This window comes from Nomascus leucogenys, chromosome 4, assembly GCF_006542625.1.
Source record: "Nomascus leucogenys isolate Asia chromosome 4, Asia_NLE_v1, whole genome shotgun sequence".
Lineage (NCBI taxonomy): Eukaryota > Metazoa > Chordata > Mammalia > Primates > Hylobatidae > Nomascus > Nomascus leucogenys.
Window position 1 is genome coordinate 86,129,148 of NC_044384.1, and position 22,805 is coordinate 86,151,952.

General features: G+C 56.9%; 2 protein-coding genes across 3 annotated transcripts; one reads left to right on the forward strand and one right to left on the reverse strand.

The window, feature by feature from the left end:
- Positions 1-136: 136 nt before the first annotated feature.
- On the forward strand, positions 137-17,158 carry ACTN3 (actinin alpha 3). 2 transcript variants are annotated; one of them, XM_012497458.2, is made up of 21 exons: positions 137-526; positions 5,290-5,404; positions 5,579-5,698; positions 7,833-7,919; positions 8,320-8,407; positions 8,920-8,998; positions 9,076-9,157; positions 9,937-10,022; positions 10,949-11,041; positions 11,516-11,746; positions 11,844-11,991; positions 13,059-13,209; positions 13,798-13,906; positions 14,001-14,141; positions 14,403-14,585; positions 15,057-15,191; positions 15,288-15,467; positions 15,855-16,001; positions 16,090-16,155; positions 16,625-16,783; positions 16,864-17,158. In XM_012497458.2, exons 1-21 carry the CDS (start codon positions 251-253, stop codon positions 17,020-17,022), a joined length of 2,835 nt encoding a protein of 944 aa, XP_012352912.2. In that variant the 5' UTR covers positions 137-250; the 3' UTR covers positions 17,023-17,158. The 2 variants fall into 2 exon arrangements, with proteins under 2 accessions (XP_012352912.2, XP_003273952.2); XM_003273904.4 differs by lacking the exon at positions 137-526 and adding an exon at positions 580-823.
- Positions 17,159-17,291: 133 nt separating this feature from the next.
- CTSF (cathepsin F) lies at positions 17,292-22,430 on the reverse strand. Its single transcript, XM_030811274.1, is given in 14 exon segments — positions 17,292-17,834; positions 17,916-17,974; positions 18,386-18,476; positions 18,570-18,634; positions 18,715-18,834; positions 19,498-19,578; positions 19,657-19,753; positions 19,842-19,987; positions 20,111-20,224; positions 21,066-21,141; positions 21,248-21,379; positions 21,381-21,485; positions 21,806-21,904; positions 22,096-22,430. Coding segments are annotated over 14 exon segments (1,473 nt in total). The 5' UTR covers positions 22,309-22,430; the 3' UTR covers positions 17,292-17,759.
- Positions 22,431-22,805: the final 375 nt, after the last annotated feature.

Sequence of the window (22,805 nt, forward strand, 5' to 3'; positions counted from 1 at the left end):
CCTCCCGTCGGAGTCCCGCCCGCTGGCGCCGGGGCCAGGAGTGCCCGGGGGATTGAGTTGCAGCCGGGGTGGTGTCGGGGTTTCCCAGCTCAGCACATTCTCCCCTACTCCCCCCAGCCGCCCCGATATTAATAGCCCTGCCGCAGCCCATCCAGCTGGCTCAGAGCCGTTCCCCAGGCCCGGGTGTCTCCCTTCATCACCCCAGAAAACATGCAAAACAGCTCGGCGCCTCTGTGTTCCTGCCTGTGAAATGGGGGTAGGGCTCTGTGTCCCACCAGCGAGGTGCTTGAAGAGGCTCACGAGGAGCTCCAGAGGGCAGCCTCTAGGGCGGCCCGCGGCCGCTATTATTATCGGCCTTTCTATTGTGGCGAGGAGGAAACAGACTCAGAGAGGTCCCGTGGATTTCTCAAGGTCACACAGCGCCCCAGCAGCGGAGCGGGAATGCAAACCCAGGATCTCCGCCGCGAGATCCACCCCGGCGCCCCCGAGTTCCGCAGTCTCCGGCTTCAGGACAACCCCTTGCCAGGTCCAACCCGAGCTCTTTCACCCCATCCGGCCCCTCCCTCCTCCCCCATATTTAGTGCGAATTCGATCTGGGGCTGGGCTGGGCCCTACTTAATGGGGCCCGGGTGTCCTAGAGCGCGCCGAGCGGAGCGAAGCCAGGAGCCCGATCGAGATGATGATGGTTATGCAGCCCGAGGGTCTGGGGGCCAGGGAGGGGCGCTTCGCGGGCGGCGGCGGGGGCGGCGAGTATATGGAACAGGAGGAGGACTGGGACCGCGACCTGTTGCTGGACCCGGCCTGGGAGAAGCAGCAGCGGAAAGTGAGTGCTCGCCCATTTCCTGGCAGTAAAACCGAGGCCTGAGAGGCCGGGCGGTTTGTCCTGGGCATCTCAGCAGAGCAGGGGCAGAGCTTGTCTTTAACCTAGAGTGCTAATCCCCAGCCCAGGCTCTGCCCATCAGCTGCCTGCTGTCCCCAGGGCTGGAGGAGAGGGCTGGGAGCCCTCAAGAGGGGTTTAAAATGACAAGAGAGTTTCTGGGCTCGCCACCCGCGCCCCCCAGGGTTCATTCCCCTGGGCCCACTGCCCCACTTCTGCTGCTGAAAACAGGCTGGGCAAACCCCAGGAGATCCAAGTTAGGGGGTTCAGGAAGAAGAATCTTTCTCCCACCACTCTGTAGTTAAATATTCCCAGACCCCACCCTGAGGGCTTGCAGCCAGCCAACTAGTGGACTTGGGAGTGTGGGGGTGGTGAGAAGGGTCCTCACAGACCCCACCCACCTCATCTCCAGGGTGGGGTCCATAGTCGCTGTATCTCATTTAAGAATTGAAGAAACTGAAGCCCAGAAAGGAGCACAGACAGGCCCCAAATCACAGACTGTCAGACATCAGGACCTCTGCAACCTGAGGATCTTTACCCCTTTCCCCACCCCCATTCTTTCCCAAGTTACCCCAGGCATGGGGCCCTGAGTCTGCTGAAAAGGCCATAGGTCGGGAGGAGGGGATACCTGGGTCCCCTTACACAGTAACCTGACTCTCCAGCCAGATGGACACGTAGTGCTGAGGCAGCACCTCGGGGGCGCTGAAGAGGGGCACAGGGGAAGCTGCTGCCCAGGCCCAGCCCGTTGGGCACTCAGGGCCCCTCCCTCCCTGAGCTATTTTCACTCCCAGACTTTCCCAAGTAGAGGGGGCAGGACACCTGGGTTCCCAAAGGGAAAATGATCCGGGCCAGAGGGAGAATACTTTGGAGAGTGGCAGCCAGGGGTAACCAGGAGGGCACCATGAGGCCATTGGACCCTGCTCAGCGTGTGCCAACACTGTATGACTTCAGGAAAGGGCAGGGTACTGGGGTACTCAGTGGAATTTGAAGGATCTGAGAGTCCTAGAATTTAGAATCAGAGCACTTCTGCTGGGTTAGATGACAGGAGATGACCCCAAGGGCCAAGAGGCTCCGCTGACTTGGCTGGGGTGCCCCGGGTGACAGGCCTCCCCTTAGGCTCCCCCTGCACCTGTCTCCAAGCACAGCTGCAGTCCCAGGTTCGGCAATTTCCTGGTGATGTCATCCCTGTCCTTGGCTCCAGCTGCCACCTGTTCCGCAACATCTCCTATCCCTACCCCCACCCGGGCCTCTCCGAGATCCAGGTCCGCATGCCCCTCATATGACACGTGCCAGTCTGTAACTTGCCTTTGTCACCTAACAAATTATCAGGAACATCTGTTCATCCCAACTTGCAGTCACCATCTCATCCACTCATTCAACGGCTGCACAGCATAGAGGCTCTGAAAATCAATCAGCATCCCTTGTAGTTGGACATTTGGCTCATTTCTTTCTCTTCCAGCGTTGTTTATTGAAAGGTGGTAATGGCCGGGCGCGGTGGCTCACGCTTGTAATCCCAGCACTTTGGGAGGCCAAGGCAGGCGGATCACGAGGTCAGGAGATCGAGACCATGGTGAAACCCCGTCTCTACTAAAAATACAAAAAAATTAGCCGGGCGTGGTGGCGGGCGCCTGTAGTCCCAGCTACTCGGAGAGGCTGAGGCAGGAGAATGGTGCGAAACCGGGAGGCGGAGCTTGCAGTGAGCCGAGATTGCGCCACTGCACTCCAGCCTGGGCGACAGAGCGAGACTCCGTCTCAAAAAAAAAAAAAAAAGAAAGGTGGTAATAAACATCCTTGTGCTCAGCTTTAGCCCTGACCCCTCCCTGTTCCTCTATGCTCCCTTTCTCCCCAGTGACTCCTCCATCCAAGGGCTTCCTTCACACAGTCTTGGAGCAGCACGCTGCCTCCTCCCACCTGATGTCTTACCATGTGCCAGCACTGTTTTAGGTGCTGGGATTCGGCAGTAGACAAAATAAAGCCCCTGCCATGGGAGCTTACATTCCAACATTTCTGTCTCATCCATCCGATCCTGCCTTGTCCCCCACACTGACACCCTTACTCTCTTGCCCTGATCCCAGTGACTGCCTCCTCACTTCTGCCTTCTGCCGCGCCAAGCCATTCATCTCCACTCTGCAACCAGCATGGACAGTTCTGCCCACCTCCCTCCTGCCTGAGGCTTCCCTGACTCCCTGTTGCCCTCCGGATCAAATTTTAACTCCCCAGCTTAGCATCCAAGATCGCGCATGACCTGGCCCCTGCTGCCCCTCCGGCCCGCCTCTCACCACTTATACCCCAACAACCCCAGCTCCATTCCAGCAGTGGCCAGATCCTTGTAGTCTGACAAACATAGCAACTGTTTCTCACAGCCACCGAGCACTTGCCCGCATGGCAGCCCCTGCCTGAAATGCCCTTGCCTGCCCTTCCCTTCCTGAATAATTCCTGCCCATCACAGCTCTGATCAAATACTCGCCTTCCCCAAGAGGCCCCAGCCCTGATCCGCAGCGTCCCTCCCATAAATTCCTCGGCAACCACTTACAGCACTTCTCAGACCAACGTGACTCTTGGATGGACTGTGAGCTCCCTTAGGGCAGGAACCACATCTCATTAAGAGTCTTGTTTGGGCTGGGAGTGGTGGTTCATGATTGTAATCCCAGCACTTTGGGAGACCGAGGCGGGCAGATCGCCTGAGGTTGGGAGTTCGAGACCAGCCTGACCAATATGGAGAAACCCCATCTCTACTAAAAATACAAAATTAGCAGGGCATGGCGGTGCATGCCTGTAATCCCAGCTACTTGGGAGGCTGAGGCAGGAGAATCGCTTGAACCAGGGAGGCAGAGGTTGCAGTGAGTGAGCCGAGATCGCACCATTGCACTCCAGCCTGGGCAACAACAGCGAAACTCTGTCTCAAAAAAAAAAAAAAAAAAAAAAAAAGAGTCCTGTTTGGCACCACCCAGATCTGCCTGTACCCCTGCCCTTTCCAAACTCAAAGCATCTTAGACCTTAGGGTTGGAGGGAACTGCAGGAAATCTAACTGCCCTATTCAGTGCTTGGGTTCCCATCAAGCTGTACTCAGTGCCTACTTACATACCTCCAGGGATGGGAAGCTCACTCCCTTCCCTTAGCAATGACAGCCCCTCAAGTATTTAACGCATCATCTTCCATGTCCAGCTCCCAGGGCATCTGGCAAGCTGGTCTGAGGAAGGAAAGGTGGCTGAGGGAAAGAATTCCAAATGGCTCCCAGGGCCACTGCCCAGGAGTATCTGCTTTGTGGTGTGGGGATGCTCTGAATCCAAGAATCCTGCCAGGTTGGAAGAAGAACGACCTGAGACATCATAGATTCTGATCCTTTAATTACACAAATGGGAAGACCAGGCCCCAAAGAGGGAAAGGGGCTGAGCCTAGATCACAGAGCATGAGTGGCCCAGTTGGCCTTGGAACCCACCCTGACTCTACCATGTAGTCTATGGAGAGGCAGAATTCAGGACCTGAAGGGCAGTAGGTTGGCAGAAACTTGTGTACCAAGTGTCATGTCACTCCTATCCCCAACAGACACACAGCCCTGTACCATCCCTCCCATCTCAGAAGGAGGCTGAGGCTGAGGCTGACTTTTGGGGAAGGGGTGGGCAGTCACCCCCAGAAATGAGATCAGACCAGGCATGGTGGCTCATGCCTGTAATCCCAACACTTTGGGAAGCCAAGGCAGGAGGATCACTTGAGCCCAGGAGCTTAAGACCAGTCTGGGCAACATCATAAGACCGAGGGAGGAGGATCACTTGAGCCCAGGAGCTTGAGACAAGCCTGAGCAACATAGTAAAGACCCTGTCTCTCTCTAAAAAAACAAAATGAGATCAGGCTGGGCCTGAGTGCCAGCTGACGTTCCAACAGCCCACAGAGTCCTTGCACACTTAGGGTCTACTTGGAGGCCAATTTACAACCCTAGAAGGTCAGTGGAACTGAGAAAATAGAAACACAGAGACAGTCCCTTAGGCAAAACCCTGAGGGCCAGATGTGCTTCAGTCCAGGAGTTTTCAGATTTCAGAAAGGCAATATCACCCTGCACTGGCTCCTGTAGTTCAAAACCTCAGAGGGCCCCACACTTTGAATGTGTTAACATTTTCTAAGGGCCCTCCAGTGTTTAAGACCCCCAAGGCTGGAGTGCTGGTGGCCGTGTGCCCCAAGTCTGAACTGGGACCTGCATGGGTCCCAGACCCCATTTCTCCCCTCTCAGGGAAACTAAAGCTCAGAGAGGGAAAAGGACTGGCCCAGGATGCACGGTTAAGTCAGTGGCTGAGCTGAGCTGAGACTTGAATCCAGAAATACAAGACCCTGAGAACTACCCTGACTGAGGAGACAGGACTGTGCCCCACATCCCCAAGAGCCGTTCGTAGGGTTTGAGTGCTGTCCTCTGTCCCCAGACCTTCACTGCCTGGTGCAACTCACACCTGCGCAAGGCAGGCACCCAGATCGAGAACATCGAGGAAGATTTCCGCAATGGCCTCAAACTCATGCTGCTCCTGGAGGTCATTTCAGGTGAGGAAGGCAAATCAGTGCACCTGGGCCCCAGGACCCAGGAACATCTGGACAGCAGGGGGAATAGGGTGGCGGAGTGTTGGACGGGACTTGGTAGGGAGGGGAGAGTTTGCAGACAATGGCTTCAGATGCCTCTCATGACCTTTGGCCCTTGGCCTCTCTTCTTATACCCAGGAGAGAGGCTGCCCAGGCCAGATAAAGGCAAGATGCGCTTCCACAAAATCGCCAACGTTAACAAGGCCCTGGACTTCATTGCCAGCAAGGGGGTTAAGCTGGTGTCCATTGGTGCTGAAGGTGAGGAGGTGGCAGGAAGGGTCCTGGGCAGGGCACGGGGGCCTCTCTTGATATCAGCAAATCACCTCTGTGAGTCTCAGTTTCCTCATCTCAGCAATGAAAATATCCCTGCCTTGCAAGAGAGCCTATAAAGAGCCAGGCATGGTGGTTTACGCCTGTAATCTCAGCACTTTGGGAGGCCGAGGTGGGTGCACCGCTTGAGGCTAGGAGTTTGAGACTAGCCGGGCCAACATGGCAAAACCCCATTTCTACTAAAAATACAAAAATCAGCTGGGTGTGGTGGCGCACACCTGTAATCCCAGCTACTTGGGAGGCTGAGGCACAAGAATCAAATGAACCTGGGAGGCAAAGTTTGCAGTGAGCCGAGATCTTGCCACTGCACTCCAGCCTGGAGACAAAGCTAGACTCCATCTCAAAAAAAAAAAGAAAGAAAAGCCAATATACCCAAAGTGCCATCGCAGCCCCGAACCCTAGTAAGAGTTCGGTGAAATAATTTCCAAATAACAAGCCAGGCATGGTAGCACGTGCCTGTAGTCTCAGCTACTTGGGAGACTGAGGCGGGAGGATTGTTTGAGCCCGGGAGTTGGAGATCAGCCTGGGCAACATAGCAAAACTCCATCTTGGCCAGGCACAGTGGCTCACGCCTGTAATCTTGCACTTTGGGAGGCCAAGGCAAGTGGATCACCCTAAGGTCAGGAGTTCGAAACCATCCTGGCCAACATGGTGAAAGCCCGTCTGTACTAGAAACACAAAAATTAGCTGGGCATGGTGGCGCACTCCTGTAATCCCAGCTACTCTGGAGGCTGAGGCAAGAGAATCCCTTGAACCTGGGAGGCGGAGGTTGCAGTGAACCAAGATTGCTCCATTGCACTCCAGCCTGAGGGACGAGAGAGACTCTGTCACACACACACACACACACAAACACACACACACACAAACACACACACACACAAACACACGGAGAGAAAACTCCATCTCAAAAAATTCCCAAAACCAACCAACTAAACAAAAAAATAGATGCGGGCCAGGGGTGATGGCTTACACCTGTAACCCCAGCACTTTGGGAGGGCAAGGCAAGCAGATCACGAGGTCAGGAGTTCGAGACCAGCCTGGCCAATACAGTGAAATCCATCTCTCCTAAAAATACAAAAATTAGCTGAGCATGGTGGCGTGCACCTGTAGTCCCAGCTACCCAGGAGGCTGAGGCAGAAGAATCACTCGAACCCTGGAGGCAGAGGTTGCAGTGAGCCGAGATCACGCCACTGCACTCCAGCCTGGGCAACAGAGCAAGACTCTGTCACCCCCAAAAAGATAGATGCAGCTGGGTGCAGTGGCTCACGCCTGTAATCCCAGCACTTTGGGAGGCTGAGATGGGCGGATCATTTGAGGTCAGGAGTTCGAGACCAGCCTGGCCAACAATGCGAAACCCCATCTCTACTAAAAATACAAAAAAATTAGCCGGGTTTGGTGGGGCACACCTATAGTCCCAGCTACTAGGGAGGCTGAGGAAGGAGAATCACTTGAACCCAGGAGGCAGAGGTTGCAGTGAGCCGAGGTCGCACCACTGCACTCCAGCCAGGGCAAAGAGGGAGACTCCATCAGAAAAAATAATAATAAAAAAAAGAAAAGAAAAGAAAAAGAGGCCGGGCGTGGTGGCTCACACCTGTAATCCCAGCACTTTGGGAGGTGGAGGCGGGCGGATCACGAGGTCAGGAGATTGAGACCATCCTCGCTAACACAGTGAAAGCCCTTCTCTACTAAAAATACAAAAAATTAGCTGGGCGTGGTGGTGGGCGCCTGTAGCAGTCCCAGCTACTCAGGAGGCTGAGGCAGGAGAATGGTGTGAACCTGGGAGGTGGAGCTTGCAGTGAGCGGAGATCCTGCCACTGCACTCCAGCCTGGGCGATAGAGTGAGACTCCATCTCAAAAAAAAAAAAAAAAAAAAAAAAAAAAAAAGAAAGAAAGAAAAGAAAAAGAGATGCTTACTGAGTACCTGCTAGGTGCTCACCTACTAGGTGCCAGCCCTGAAATGGGAGACAAGCCAGAGGGCTGATCAGAGGGGAAGGTGAGCTGAGGCCAGATAGTACAGACCTTGAATGCCAGGCAAATCTGTCCCCTGACCCCTGCCCTGCAGAGATCGTTGACGGGAACCTGAAGATGACCCTGGGCATGATCTGGACCATCATCCTTCGCTTCGCCATCCAGGACATCTCTGTGGAAGGTGAGCAATGGGAAAGGAGGTCGGGGCCAGGTGCAGTGGCTGGGGCCTGTAATCCCCACAGTTTGGGAGGTTGAGGCGGGCAGACCACTTGAAGGATCGCCCAGGAGTTCAAGACCAGCCTGGACAACATGGTGAAACCCCATCTCTACAAAAAATAAAAAAAAATAAAAAAAAAAAAGCTGGCCATGGTGGCATGTGCCTATAGTCCCAGATACTAGGGAGGCTGAGGTAGGAGAATCGCTTGAGCCTGGGAGGTTGAGGCTGCAGTGAGCCATGATCGTGTCACTGCACTCCAGTTGGATGACATAGCAAGACCCTGTCTCAAAAAAAAAAAAAAGTAGGGTGAGAGGGCTGACCTGGACCCCTTCCCAGTGAATTCTCCCACCTCCTCCCCACCCAGAAACCTCAGCCAAGGAAGGCTTGCTCCTGTGGTGCCAGAGGAAGACAGCACCGTACCGCAATGTCAACGTGCAGAACTTCCACACCAGGTCTGTCAGCTGGTTACCAAATGTGTCTGGGCCTCTGTGGGGCACTGGGCATAGAGAGGAGCCCTCCCTGGTCAGTGAAGGGCACTGAGCTGGTCCCTGTCACAAGCCACAGGGAAGGAAAAGGTCACAGCACAGTTCCTGGAACAGTATCTGAAAGGAGGGCTCAGTAACTGTTGAGTGGAATGGAATTGAATCCAGGAGGGTTCCAGTAACTCCTGGAAGAGGGAATGTTTGGCACTTCCCTGGAAGGCCATTCTAGCCAGAGGGAAGCTGGAGGCCAAAAAAATCTAGAAACTGGTTGGGCCTAAGCATGGGTGTGTGACGGAATCGTGATGAGCTAGCAGGAGATGGTCCAGATCTGGTCATGAAGGGCCTCAAACGCCAAGCTAAGGGATTTGTACTTTACTCCATTTTACAGATGAGGCTGTCCTTCTGGGAGGTGCTCCTGGGCTGAGGGGAGAACGGGGCCCCAGCTTGAACCGAGGCCTGATCACCCCCTTCTCTCTGTCCAGCTGGAAGGATGGCCTGGCCCTCTGTGCCCTCATCCACCGACACCGCCCTGACCTCGTCGACTACGCCAAACTGCGAAAGGTAGAGGCCCTCACCACCCCAGCCCAAGGCCTCTGCCTGTAGCTGACCTTTCACCCTCCTCTCTTACACCCATCTAGGATGACCCCATCGGAAACCTGAACACTGCCTTTGAGGTGGCAGAGAAATACCTGGACATCCCCAAGATGTTGGATGCAGAAGGTGAGAGTGAGCTAGCCCAGGGGAGGACCCGACATTCTCGCCACTAGGCCTGGTACAACCTCCACACCTTTGCACGGCCCTTTCCTCCTCCTGGGATGCTCCGACCACCCCCAACCCACTCCCTGGTCACAGTCCCCTTCTCCAGGAGTCCTCTGTCTTGTCCCCTGCCCCATCCCCCGAAGAGGACCAGCCTCTCCCACCTCTCCCCTATGTAATGGCCCTACCTTCTGCCTCACATCCCAGTTACCTGGGTTACCTGGGATAATGTTGGTCCCCCAAGACTGGCAGCTCCCCTGGGGCATGTCCTGCCTGTAGTCCCCATGCCTAGGCAAGGCAATAGTCAACTGATGCAGCAAACACTTTCTGAGCATCTACTATGCATGATGCCCAGGCTGTGTGGGCACCGCTGGAGAAGAACTTTTTCTTGCCCTGAGGAGCTTGTGGACTTGGGGGAAAGACAGACAGACAGAGGGAGGTATAGGATAGTTCAAGGCACGAGACAGCATGGACCAGTCCCTCACGAGGGCCACAGTGGCTGCCCACTCACACTCACCCACCCACTCTCTCACACTTTGCTCACCCCAAGGTGGGGAGGTGGGGAAGTTGCTGAGCCCTGGGGTAAGGAGAGAGGGTTTCAAAGAAGAGAAGACACTGGGCTTGGGTGGCTGGCTGCTGGTGGCCATGACTAGATGCTTCCAGCCCTCCCACCCAGAGGGAGTTCTCTGCCTGGGGAGGGACCCCCGGCTTTGGCCAGTAGACACTGTGCTGTCCTCCCCCAGACATTGTGAACACCCCAAAGCCGGATGAGAAGGCCATCATGACCTATGTGTCCTGCTTCTACCATGCCTTTGCCGGGGCTGAGCAGGTAAGGTGGCCCAAGTGCTGCTGCCTAGGCTTGTGGACCCAAGGGCCCAACCTTGGCTTCAGTCCAACATTGGAGGCACCAGACCATGCAGGTTGGAGTGCCACTGTGCCAGCTGCATACACTCAGTCTTCAGCAGGAGCAGAGGACCCTGGTTTGGAAACTCCCTCCCTACCTAAGAGCCATGCTCCCCCCATCCCTTTCCCAATTTGCAGGGGCTCCATTCTTTGTTTGTTTTTTGAGACAGAGTCTCACTCTGTCACCCAGGCTGGAGTGAAGTGGCGTGATCACGGCTCATTGCTGCCTTGACCTCAGCCTCCTGCCTCAGCCTCCCCAGTAGCTGGGACTACACAGGCACGTGCTACCACACCTGACTAATTTTTGTAATTTTTGTAGAGATGGTGTTTCATCACGTTGCCCAGGCTGGTCTCGAACTCCTGGACTCAAGTAACTCACCCACCTCAGCCTCTCAAAGTGTTGGGATTACAGTCATGAGCCACCATGCCCAGCTGGGGGCTCTGTTTTTTATTGGTTTTCTTTTTTTTTTTTTTTTTGCTTTTGTTTTGTTTTGTTTTGAGACAGAGTCTTGCTCTGTTGCCCAGGCTGGGGTGCCATGGCGCGGTCTTGGCTCACTGCCAGCTCTGCCTCCCAGGCTCACACCATTCTCCTGCCTCAGCCTCCTGGGTAGCTGGGACTACAGGCGCCCACCACCACACCTGGCCAATTTTTTTGTATTTTTAGTAGAGACGGGGTTTCACCGTGTTAGCCAGGATGGTTTCAATCTCCTGACCTCGTGATCCGCCTGCCTTGGCCTCCCAAAGTGCTGGGATTACAGGCGTGAGCCACCGCGCCCGGCGGGGCTCTGGGTTTTAAGGGCTTTACAGAAGCAGCTTGCTTTAATGCCATCCCTCTGCCCACTCCCCACACAGGCAGAGACAGCTGCCAACAGGATCTGCAAGGTGCTGGCAGTGAACCAGGAAAACGAGAAGCTGATGGAGGAGTATGAGAAGCTTGCCAGTGAGGTGAGGCTGGGCTCCCACCGTGCTCTCCCCACCCTGGCCCTACTAGCTCTCCCAACCCTGCTAACCCCAAGCGTGGGCCTGCAGAGCCTCCCTCTGCTCAGAGTAGCCCTGGCTTCCTCCCAGCCTCCTCCTGTCCATCCCCACCCATCACTTGCCCTTCTGCCAACCCAAGCTCCTGGTCAGTCATTGATTCACTCATCATTAATCCATTTACTGCTACATCGATCCATTCACTTGTATTTAGGTAGTCACATGGCCCTTTGCTCTGTGCCAGCCTATACTAGCCCCTGGACTCAAAAATCAACCATCCCACTTCTTCTCTGACTCGTGGGTACTACCCCATTCTGCTTTCATAGTTGTCAAAGTCACCCCCACCTACACTCTGGCCACAGCCTGGGTGTGGGTGGAGAGGGGTGGGTGAGCTGGGCAGGTCAGCTCAGAGCTCTCTGCCTTGCTCCTGCCTGGCTCTGTCAGCTGCTGGAGTGGATCCGCCGCACTGTCCCATGGCTGGAGAACCGTGTGGGTGAGCCTAGCATGAGTGCCATGCAGCGCAAGCTAGAGGACTTTCGAGACTACCGGCGTCTGCACAAGCCACCCCGCGTTCAGGAAAAGTGCCAGCTGGAGATCAACTTCAACACACTGCAGACCAAGTTGCGGCTCAGCCACCGGCCTGCCTTCATGCCCTCCGAGGGCAAGCTGGTCTCGGTGAGCTCTACATACATTCCCTAGGTGACCTTGGGGTCCGTATCCCATCTGTACAATGGGCAAACCGTGATGGAGGGCACCCCTGCCTGCTCCACAGGACATCGCCAACGCCTGGCGGGGGCTGGAGCAGGTGGAAAAGGGCTATGAGGACTGGCTGCTCTCGGAGATCCGGCGCCTGCAGCGACTCCAGCACCTGGCTGAGAAGTTCCGGCAGAAGGCCTCCCTGCACGAAGCCTGGACCCGGGGTAGGTACACCTACCTCACGGGGCTGGACTGTCTCCTGGGGTGGAGATTGGTGTGCAGGGGCAGGAGGGGAGGTTCTTGGCAAAATGCACAGGACAAGGGTAGGTGCTCTTCAGGAAAGCCGGAGACTGGATTTCTAGTCCCACCCTGACTTGCTGTGGTGCAACCTGGGCCTCTCTTTTGGCCACTGCCCCTCTGTGGGCCACAGTTTGTTTGTTTTGTCTTTTGAGACAGAGTCTTGCTCTATTGCCCAGGCTAGTACAATCTCAGCTCACTACAATCTCTGCCTCCCAGGCTCAAGCGATCCTCCTGCCTCAGCTGCCCAAGTAGCTGGGACCACAGGCGTGCATCACCACGCCCGGTAACTTTTTGAATTTTTGTAGAGACGGGTTCTCACTTTGTTGCCCAGGCTGGTCTCAAACTCCTGGACTGAAGCGATCCACCCACCTCAGCCTCCCAAAGTGCTGAGATTACAGGCATGAGCCACCACACACCCGCCTGTTTATCTGTAAACTCAGCCTTCCCCCTCACCCCCCAGCTCTGCTCTGGTCTTCTGTAGATCTGCTCGGATTAATTCATCATTTAGCATTTTATTTTATATGTATCAGGTGATCAAAGGTGAGTCCATTCCTCACCCTAACGTCACTTATGTCATACTCAAAGTATACTGACGCTAAAATATTGCACGAGTCAAATATATTACTCTGGATAGAAACATCCATTCGGTGTTCTGTCGAGGATTTTAGTAGTGAACAAAGGAAGCCAGGTCAGGGGCTCATGGGGGTTACAGAATTGTTGAGAGCTATTTTAAGGTCAAATTATGCTAAAACTGTACCAAGGGCCCCCTGGACGTAGCTCGCTTAGGGGACGCTGATGTCATTTACGGATCACGCCACGGAAGAGGAGTTTCACCTACGTTATTACACCGGTGCCGCAGAACAAACCCCTAGGACAGGCTAGGCCGGTGCGATCGCCACCTTAGCAGATGAGGCTTCATGGTCACACAGCCCGGCCTGCACCCCTTCCCCTGCCGCCACTGGGTGACCGGAGCCGGCCTCTCTTCGAGCAGGGAAGGAGGAGATGCTGAGCCAACGCGACTACGATTCGGCTTCGCTACAGGAGGTGCGGGCGTTGCTGCGGCGCCATGAGGCCTTTGAGAGCGACCTGGCGGCGCACCAGGACCGCGTGGAGCACATCGCCGCGCTGGCCCAAGAGCTCAAGTAGGAGGGGCCTCGTGGGGGCCCGCCCCCAACACCGCCCTGGCCCCGCCCCACCCCCGGCGGCAAGCCCCGCCCTGATCCCCATTGCCCTTCTCAAGACCCTAGGCTCTCCCGGGATCTGTAACCCCGCCGTGGTACCCAGGTCCCATTCGCTCCGCCCCTCCTGGAACCCCACCCCCACATCCGGACCCCGCTCTGCTGCCCACACTCTTCCCACTGGCGCTTGACCTGTCCCACTCCGTGACCTGCCCTCTAATCTGCCCGCTCTCTTCACCCGGTTTACTGCCCCAAACCCTCCCCATCAACCTTGGCCTGGCCACCCCCTCCCATGAACCCGCCCCTTCTCGCGCAACCCCGCCCCTCCACCCAAGCACCTCCATGGACTGCAGCTAAGGACCCGCGGGCGCCCACCTGCCCAGAGGGATGCGCCCGGACCCCCCTCTTGGAAAGCACCGAGCTGTACCCACCACCTGCCCTGGCTCCCGCACGCCTTCACCCCCACCCGGGGCGCGGGTTCCAGCCCCGGGAGTGCAGTTAGGACATCTGGGCTGGGGCTGGACCCACATTCGCCCTACTTCTTGCTCCCAGTGAGCTGGACTACCACGAGGCGGCCTCAGTGAACAGCCGCTGCCAGGCCATCTGTGATCAGTGGGACAACCTGGGCACTCTGACCCAGAAGAGGCGGGATGCGCTAGAGGTGGGGCTGGGGTCCAGGGAGCTGGGGGATGGGTAGGTGGGTGAGGCTAGGTCTGCCGGGCAGGCTGCTGACCCACTACGACCCCCACCTCTAGCGGATGGAGAAGCTCCTGGAGACCATTGACCAGCTGCAACTGGAGTTTGCCCGGCGGACCGCACCCTTCAACAACTGGCTGGATGGTGCCGTGGAGGACCTGCAGGATGTGTGGCTGGTACACTCTGTGAAGGAGACCCAGGTGGGTGCCAGGGTTGCAGGGAATGGATAGGATGACAAGAAAGCTGGCCCCAAATTCTGCCACCCACAACTTTAGGCTCCTGGGGCATAGGGATGGGAGGAAAACCCCAGTTCCTGAGTGCTGGGCTGCAAGACAGGAGGCCGGGGTTCTTGTGTCAAGACTGCCCAGGACCACTGGGTGGCCCGGGGCACAATGCTGCCCTTTCTGTTGCCTGTGGTAAGTGGGGGACACCAGCTGACGCTTCCTGCCTGTCGCCCCCAGAGCCTGCTGACAGCGCATGATCAGTTCAAGGCAACGCTGCCCGAGGCTGACCGAGAGCGAGGTGCCATCATGGGCATCCAGGGTGAGATCCAGAAGATCTGCCAGACGTATGGGCTGCGGCCCTGCTCCACCAATCCCTATGTCACCCTCAGCCCGCAGGACATCAACACCAAGTGGGATATGGTCAGTGCCACCTGCAGCCTTCCTCCCACTCCCTCCTGCATACTCTGACTACCCTGAAACCTCAGGTGGCCCAAGATGAGAATAAAGTCCATCTTCAGATATGGGGTCTGCCACAGACTCCACGTGGGATTGGATAAATCGCCTTGTCTGTCTTGGGCTCATCTGTATATGATGAGCTGTAACAGCAGCATTCTCCTGTCAGGACTGATGTGAAGTAGAATTAAGCCTTGCGTGTGGACATCTTTTATAAATCCACCCATATTAGTTATAAATGATGCCATCAGCCCCATTTTGCAGATGAGAAAACTGAAGCCCACATGGGTTAGTGACTTGCCCAAGAGCTTTCTTGTATATCCCAGACAAGTTGGCTCAAAGCAACAGGGGCTGAGGTTTGAGGGGCTGGAGCCCATCTCCTCTAAAGCCATTTCCCAGCCCCCAGAGCTGGCTCTGGCATAACCACCCTTCTCCCAGGTCCGAAAGCTGGTGCCCAGCCGTGACCAGACACTGCAGGAGGAGCTGGCACGGCAGCAGGTAAACGAGAGGCTCCGGCGACAGTTTGCGGCCCAGGCCAATGCCATTGGACCCTGGATCCAGGCAAAGGTGGAGGTAAGGGCTGGGATAGTGGGTCCAACCTGGGGGGATGGGGCCAGGGCTGGGCCACAGGGAGTTGGGAGCCCTCATGCTGCCTGGGAACCCCTGCAGGAAGTGGGGCGGCTGGCAGCAGGGCTAGCCGGCTCTCTGGAGGAGCAGATGGCTGGGCTGCGGCAGCAGGAGCAGAACATTATCAACTACAAGACTAATATTGACCGGCTGGAGGGTGACCACCAGCTGCTGCAGGAGAGCCTGGTGTTCGACAATAAGCACACCGTCTACAGCATGGAGGTGGGATCACACCCTCTCAGGAGAGAGGGGAGGCAGCACTGGCTGAGGAGGCCCAGGGAGATCACAGCTGGACAGAGCATGTGTGTCCCAGCAGGGTCCCCAGTTCAGCTTGGCCAGGTCCCTTAAGACCCAGTGATGGAAAGTGGCCCTTCCAGAGTCACAAAGCAGTCCAAAACCAGGCCAGGATTGGCCATAGCTGGTTATCAAAAGACAGGAAGGACTGCTGGGGCGGGGTGGGGGGGTTACTCAGTGGACCCTCCAGATGGGGATGGAGGCCCAGTGATGGGGAGGACTTGCCCAGGGTCATTCAGTGGACTGGATGTGGAGCTAGAGCCAGTGGCCAGGCACTGGCTGCCCACTGACAGTGGCCTGTCCCCTGACCACCAGCACATCCGCGTGGGCTGGGAGCAGCTGCTCACCTCCATTGCCCGCACCATCAATGAAGTGGAGAACCAGGTACTGACCCGAGACGCCAAGGGGCTGAGCCAAGAGCAGCTCAACGAGTTCCGAGCATCCTTCAACCACTTTGACCGGGTCAGCAGGGGCCTGGCCTTGTGGGGTAAGACACTTGGGGGCTGGTGGAGGCTGGAGACCAAGCCTGATAACCACTCACCCCCTACAGAAGCGGAACGGGATGATGGAGCCTGATGACTTCCGAGCTTGCCTCATCTCCATGGGCTATGACCTGGTGAGAGCTCCCCAGCCCCTTCCCAGGAGTCCCAAAGTACCCCCTCCTCTGTGCTGATCACCTACTGTGTGCCTCCCATCTTCACATACACCATCCCCTGCATCTTCATCACACCCACACGGGCTAGCAAGGCTCAGGGAGGTAAACTCACTTGGACCCAGTTCTGTGTGGACCCAAAGACTGAGCTTGCACCATTTTTACCTGTAGGGAAAGAGCACTACAGAAATGGGTGTGGCCCTGGAAAAAATTCAGGACCAGGGAGCAAATCTACTTCCTGCTGTGGGTAGGATGCAGATTTCAGCCTACCATAAAGGACTTCCTACAGCCAGGGCTAAGGTCTCTGGAGGAAGGGAACACCCTTGTTACTGGGGCTCTGCTAGCTGAGGCTGGACAGTCCCCAGGAGGGGACACCGGGAGCCCTCCTGGCTTTAGTGCTCATGGGCGTAGTGCCTGGCCTCTCTCTCTGCAGGGGGAAGTGGAGTTTGCTCGCATCATGACCATGGTGGACCCCAACGCAGCAGGGGTGGTGACCTTCCAGGCCTTCATAGACTTCATGACCCGAGAGACGGCCGAGACTGACACGACTGAGCAAGTTGTGGCCTCCTTCAAGATCTTGGCAGGAGACAAGGTGAGTCCCGGGCGGTGGAGGGACTGGTGGGCTGGGGCAGGGCACAGGACCTGTGGGTCGTCAACGCCTCTTCTCCCCAGAACTACATCACCCCCGAGGAACTGCGGCGTGAGCTCCCTGCCGAGCAGGCTGAGTACTGCATCCGCCGTATGGTGCCCTACAAGGGATCTGGGGCCCCGGCTGGAGCTCTGGACTACGTGGCCTTCTCCAGTGCCCTCTATGGGGAAAGCGACCTCTGACCCCAACCACTGAGGTTCTCTATGCAAGACGGAGAGAGGGTGCACCCTGTGGCTGATCCCATCTGTCCCTCGGAGCAAGGGCCTGAGAGAACAGCCAGCCAAGTGCTTCTGAATAAAGATCCCTCTGTGGGTCTCTCCCCATCTCCTTTTGGTTCCTGAAGCAGAAGCTGGCCCCTCAGGCTCCTGGGCAGGACCAGCTATCCCACCTTGACCTGCCAGGAGTCCCTGCCATCCCTCCTCACCCCCGGGGACTCAGCATTTATACCACACTGGGGACAAGGACACCTCTTTATTGCTGTTAGAAAAGGGTGGTTACAAGTTTCCTGGACGTGGAGGGGGACACAATCCCTAAATCCAAGGGAACCAGAAAATTTATAGTATCAAACAGAGGAAAGCAGGGGCAGAACAGAGCTGGGCTTAAGATCAGAACATTTTCTTCCTGCTCATTACCCAAGCCCAGAGTTCTTGCCCCAGCTTCAACTGCCAAGATACCACCCTTCACCCCCACACCCTCCTAAGCTACCACAATTCAACAAAGGTGCAGGTGCAGAACTTCAGGGTGGGAGTGGGGTGCAGGGAAGCAGGGGCTGTGCCCCAGCCCAGTGCCCTCTGCTCACCCTGAGGTACCCAGTGCCTGTCCCTCTGCCAGCTGTACCTCCCAGGGAGGGGCCTGGACACGTCAGGCTGGGACAGCGGCCACTCTGATCAGCACCAGGTCCTGAGCTGGAGGTCCCTCCTCAGTCCACCACTGCCGAGCTGGCCATGGTGTTCACACCACAGGCCCCGGACCCGCGATGCAAGTAGTAGTAACCCTGGGGGGAGATGGGGAGCTGGTGAGGGCACCAGAGTAGGATGGCGGCTGGAGGGCCAGGGGCCAAGCCAGCAAGACTCACCTTCTCGCCCCAGTCAGTGCCCCAGCTGTTCTTGATGGCCCAAAAGGGAATGTCAGAGCCTGGGGTGCAGTGCAGAGTGCAAGAATCAGGGCCGTTAATTATCCAGGCAGAGCCTTAATCACTTTGCACCCTTCAAATACTTGCACTGGGCCTACTGTGTGACAGGGACTAGGAAAAGAGCAGAAAGCGAGGGGCCCACCTACCAGCCTCAGGGAGAAGCCCTGGGGCAGGGAGGAAGCACCCACCCACCTGCCTCTTGCAGGTTATTGGGCCATCAATATTCACCCTCCCACAGCTCAGCTTCCCTTCCATAGAGAGGAGAGATGATGCTCGCCTGGCCATGGCCCAGGCAGTGGGTAAGGACAGGGTTCCTAGGCATTCCCCCTATTTCCCCTCTAGAGGACCTGAGATGCTGTGATCCCACCCCTGCCTGTGGCCTGGCTGGATGCAGGACAGGCAGTGGAACTCACGGTTGCCGTAGCCCACAAGCAACACCGCATGGTCAATGAGCCAAGGGCTGCAGAGGGGCCGGAGAGGGTGGGAGATCCCATGGCGGTAAAACTGGAGGTGGAGAAGGAGTAGGGGATCGACTCCAAGAAGAGGTCGGGGAGGTCAACAAGAGATGGGGCAGGAGCAGTGGGGCTAGGGCCTCACCTGCATGCCAAAGGCATTGATGGCCACGGAGATTGGGCCTCTCTTGGCCAGCCAGGCTGCCAGCTCTGAGATGGGAAGGGGTGGCATCAGTAGGTACCCAGGCCCTGGCCCAACCTGACCTCATCTCACCCTGCCCCTCACTCACTCTGCTCATTCTGGCTCAGCTCCACGGAGTCATTGATGTAGACCTTGGCCTTCTCTGCTGAGAAGTTGCAGGATTGCATGTGACCCTGGTAGCTGTAGTCATCCTCTGTCTCCAGCCCTCCTGGGGAACAGTGGGGGTGAGTAGAGAAGGGCAGGTTCCCATTTGCCATTCACAGCCAGAAACAGACTAAGCCCTCTACGCGAGGTTTCATATTCCTCATCCACCCCAGGCCACAGGCCATCCCCTCTGAAGAATGTCTTCATTCTAGAAATGACACATCTGAGGCTGGAAGAGATGGGGAGGAGGGTCCAGTAGCCAGCAAGAAAAGTGGCAGAGACAGAACTCAACTCAAACTTCTGACTCCTCATCAAGGGCTCATCCCAGCAGTCTTTAACCCAGGCTGGAGTACAGTAGCACAAACATGCCTCACTACAGCCTCAACCTCCTGGGCTGAAGTGATCCTCCTGCCTCAGCCTCCCAAGTAGCTGAGACTACAGATGCAAGCCACCGTACCTGGCTAACGTCTTTAATTTTTTGTAGAGATGGGGTCTTGCTATGTTGCCCAAGCTGGTCCTGAACTTCTGGCCTTAAGTGATCTTCCCAAGTTGGCCTCCCAAAGTGTTGGCATTACACGCATGAGCCACCATGCCTGGCTGGGTCAGCATTAAGACTTGAACCCAGTTCTGTGTGACTCTCACACTCATGTCTCCCCCCATTATAAAGTAACTTCTTGCACAGGGAAAAGTGGCTCCGGTTGCCCCTCCTGACCCCATTAATACATACCCAAATTCTTTATGGCCGAGTAGGCATTGGAGGGCAAGCCGCCCATGCAGGCCTTGTCCATCTTGTCACAGTCCAAGAGTTCTAGGAGACAGAAGGCTGGTCCCAAGAAGCCCTCCTGGGGGCTAGGCTGGGGACAGAGGGGTAGAGCGAGATGCTCACCCTGTTCAGAGAGGGAGAGTAGGGTCCCCTGGTTCAGAAACCACTGGCCCTCCACATTGCCTGTGACTGAGAAGGCCCAGCAGGAGCCACACATGCCCTACAAGAGATGGGTAGAGTCAGAGCTGGATCCCTTTGTCAGCCCCAGTGCAGTGCCCATGTCCCACCCTCACTTCTAGGAGTCCAACCTGGTCTTTGACTTTTGTGACAGCCCCCTTACTCCTCCAGTCCCATTCAGGTGGGGCGAGGTCACCCACAGACTTGGCTTGCTTCATCTTGTTGCCAGGCTCTTCTCTCAGGAGAGGATTCAGGTAGATAGTGCGGAACTCCTCCTCTGCGGGCAAAGGTGGGCAGGGCATGGGGAGGAAGAGTGTTCTAAGCCAGACCTGACCAGAGGCCTTGCGAGCAAGGTCCTATCTCTTCCTGGCTCCATGAGGACTCTGGCCACTGTCCCTACCTGTGAGATCACTGAACTTGGTGACTCCATACTGAGCTGTGCCACGGTCCAGGGCCTGGATCTTCTGTGCTCGCACCATGTTATTGACAAAGACGGACAGGCGCCACCGGGCTTCTGAGGACCAAGGAGCAAAAGAGGAGGGGTTCGACCCCAGGCAGATAAAAGGAAGGGCAATTGGGGCTAGCAGGTAGGGGTTTCCCGGGGAGCAGGTAGGGGTGGGGGCCAGACATGCAAGTGATGGAGTGGGAGGTCTGATCAACTTTTAGGGCCAAACTGAAGTGATGACTTTCCAGGTGCAAAAGCAGTAAATGGGGTATAAAGGACACCACCCACAAGAGGTGGTGGGGAAAGGCCATGTTGTCAAGGGCTCCCCATCCAGCCTCTGCCCCATCCCACCCTGCCAGAGTGATGGAGACTCGTGGCTTCTTTTTGGTTTTTTTTTTTTTTTGAGACGGAGTTTTTGCTTGTCACCCATGCTGGAGTGCGGTGGCGCAATCTTCGCTCACTGCAACCTCCTCCTCCCAGATTCAAGTTATTTTCCTGCCTCAGCCTCCCGAGTAGCTGGTATACAGGCGTGCACCACCACACCTGGCTAATTTTTGTACTTTTTTTTATTTGGTAGAGATGGGGTTTCACCATGTTGGCCAGGCTGGTCTTGAACTCCTGACCTCAGGCGATCTGCCCACCTCAGCCTCCCAAAGTACTGCGATTACAGATGTGAGCCACCGTGCCCAGCTAAGACCCATGGCTTCTGAGCGGGAAGATAAGGTGGGAGAAGGGGCCAGGTACTCAGGGTGGCTGCCAGGCTGGGAAGGCTTAGGGAGAGCTCAAGAATTATGGGGTCCTTGAACAGGTGCACTGCCTCTTGTCTTTCTCCTCCCCCACACCAAGGTGCCAAGTTGGGGGGAAAGTCTTGTTCTGATAGGAACAGGTACAGCCAAGGCTGGGTCCTCACCTTCCTTTGACTCATATGTCCGGTTATAGGTAATGACAAAGTTCTTGAAGATTGAAGCCATCTTCACAGGCAAGTCCTGGATAGGCAGACCAGTCTTTAGGCTGACCAGAGAAACCCACTCCAGAGGGAAGGGAGAAGGGCGATGAGGCAGCGGCTGGCTCCCCAAGCTACGGGTTCCTCACCTGGGGCAGGGGATCCTCATTCAACAGGGAAATGACTGAGCTGAAAGTCTCATTTCTGTTGTCTGGATGGGGTTGGGACAGAGGAGAAATCACGGCTGGGCCCTGAGTGAAGGCTGACTTGGGCTCCCCAGCAGCCTTGGGCTCTCCCAGCACCTGGAACCTTGGTGTCCACCGGGCCACAGTCCCTCCGCAGCAGCACGTGTTTTCCGAGCTCATCCAGGACTTCGAAGCTGCAGAGCTGGAGGGAGAGGAAGAAGCTGCTCTGGGGGCCTGGATCTGGATCTGGGGAGCAAGATCTGGGCAAGACGGAGCTGGAGGCTCCTCAGATGAGAGCCACCCCTAAGGCAATCACCCCATCACAGTGGACAGTGAGGCACGGCCTGAACCGGGGCATCCTCCCCTTCATAGCATCTTGGTTTCCGACCCTGGGGCCTGGTAAGTGGCTCAAGGTGGGGCAGCAGCTGCCTCAGATCCCTGCGTCTTGACCTGACTCGTCATCATCCAACTGCTGCCTTACTCAGCCTGGGGGCGGGGAACCCCGAGAGCCTCATCACTCACCAGGGTTTTCTTGGACACGGGGAGCCGGCACACCGTGGGGTCGTTGCAGGGTGGCTCCTCCAGGGTGGCCTCCAGGGAGTACAGCGACCCCTGGCCCGCCTGGAGAGAGGAGTAGGTGAGGTGGGTACGGTCGGCCCTTGACGGAGCCCAAGGCCTCGCCCGTGCGGCGCTGCCCATTCCCCATCACCAGAGATCGGTTCGTCCAGCGGGCAGGCCCCATCCCAATGTTAGGTCAAAGCTCCTAACCCTCGGACCCGGGCCCGGCGCCCCCGCCCCCGGCGCGTCCTCACCCGGCGGCCGCGGCCGCGCACAAGGCCCAGCACGGCCCGCGTCCCCGCAGCCCGGCCGCGGTTGAACATCTCCAGCGCGAAGCGGGCGGGCGCCAGCAGCTCCGGGGACGGTGGCCCCCAGGCCTGAAACCTGGAGGCTCGGGGCTGAGCGGGGGCGGCCACTGCGCCCAGGAGCAGCCACAGCAGCGACAGGAGCTGCAGCCAGGGCGCCATGGCGACGGCGAAGCCGGCGGCCCAGACGCGCGGACCCAACAGACGCACCGCCCACCGACCCGGTACCGAGTCCGCGGCCAGCAAAGCCTGAGTCCTCCCTCCAGCGGGGCAACCGCGCGCCGACCAATGGGCGCTGGTTTGGGGCGCCTGCGCGCTCTCTTGTTTACAGGAGGCACGTGGGGCGCTCGGGGTAGGGAGAGCGGGAGGCTGCTGGCCTGAGGCTAAAGCTGGTCACTAACCTCTATCACGTGCTTGTTATATGTTAGGCATGATATGCCAGCTCCTTTTATTCGGCGTAGCAATCTCTGAAGTAGGTGCTATCCCCATCATACAGTGGAGGAAACTAGGCCTGGAGAGATTAAATGGCGTGGCCGGGCTCTGTGACTCACGCCTGTAATCCCAGCACTTTAGGAGGCCAAGGCGGGTGGATCACCTGAGGTCAGGAGTTTGAGACCAGCCTGGCACACGTGGTGAAACCCTGTGTCTACTAAAAATAC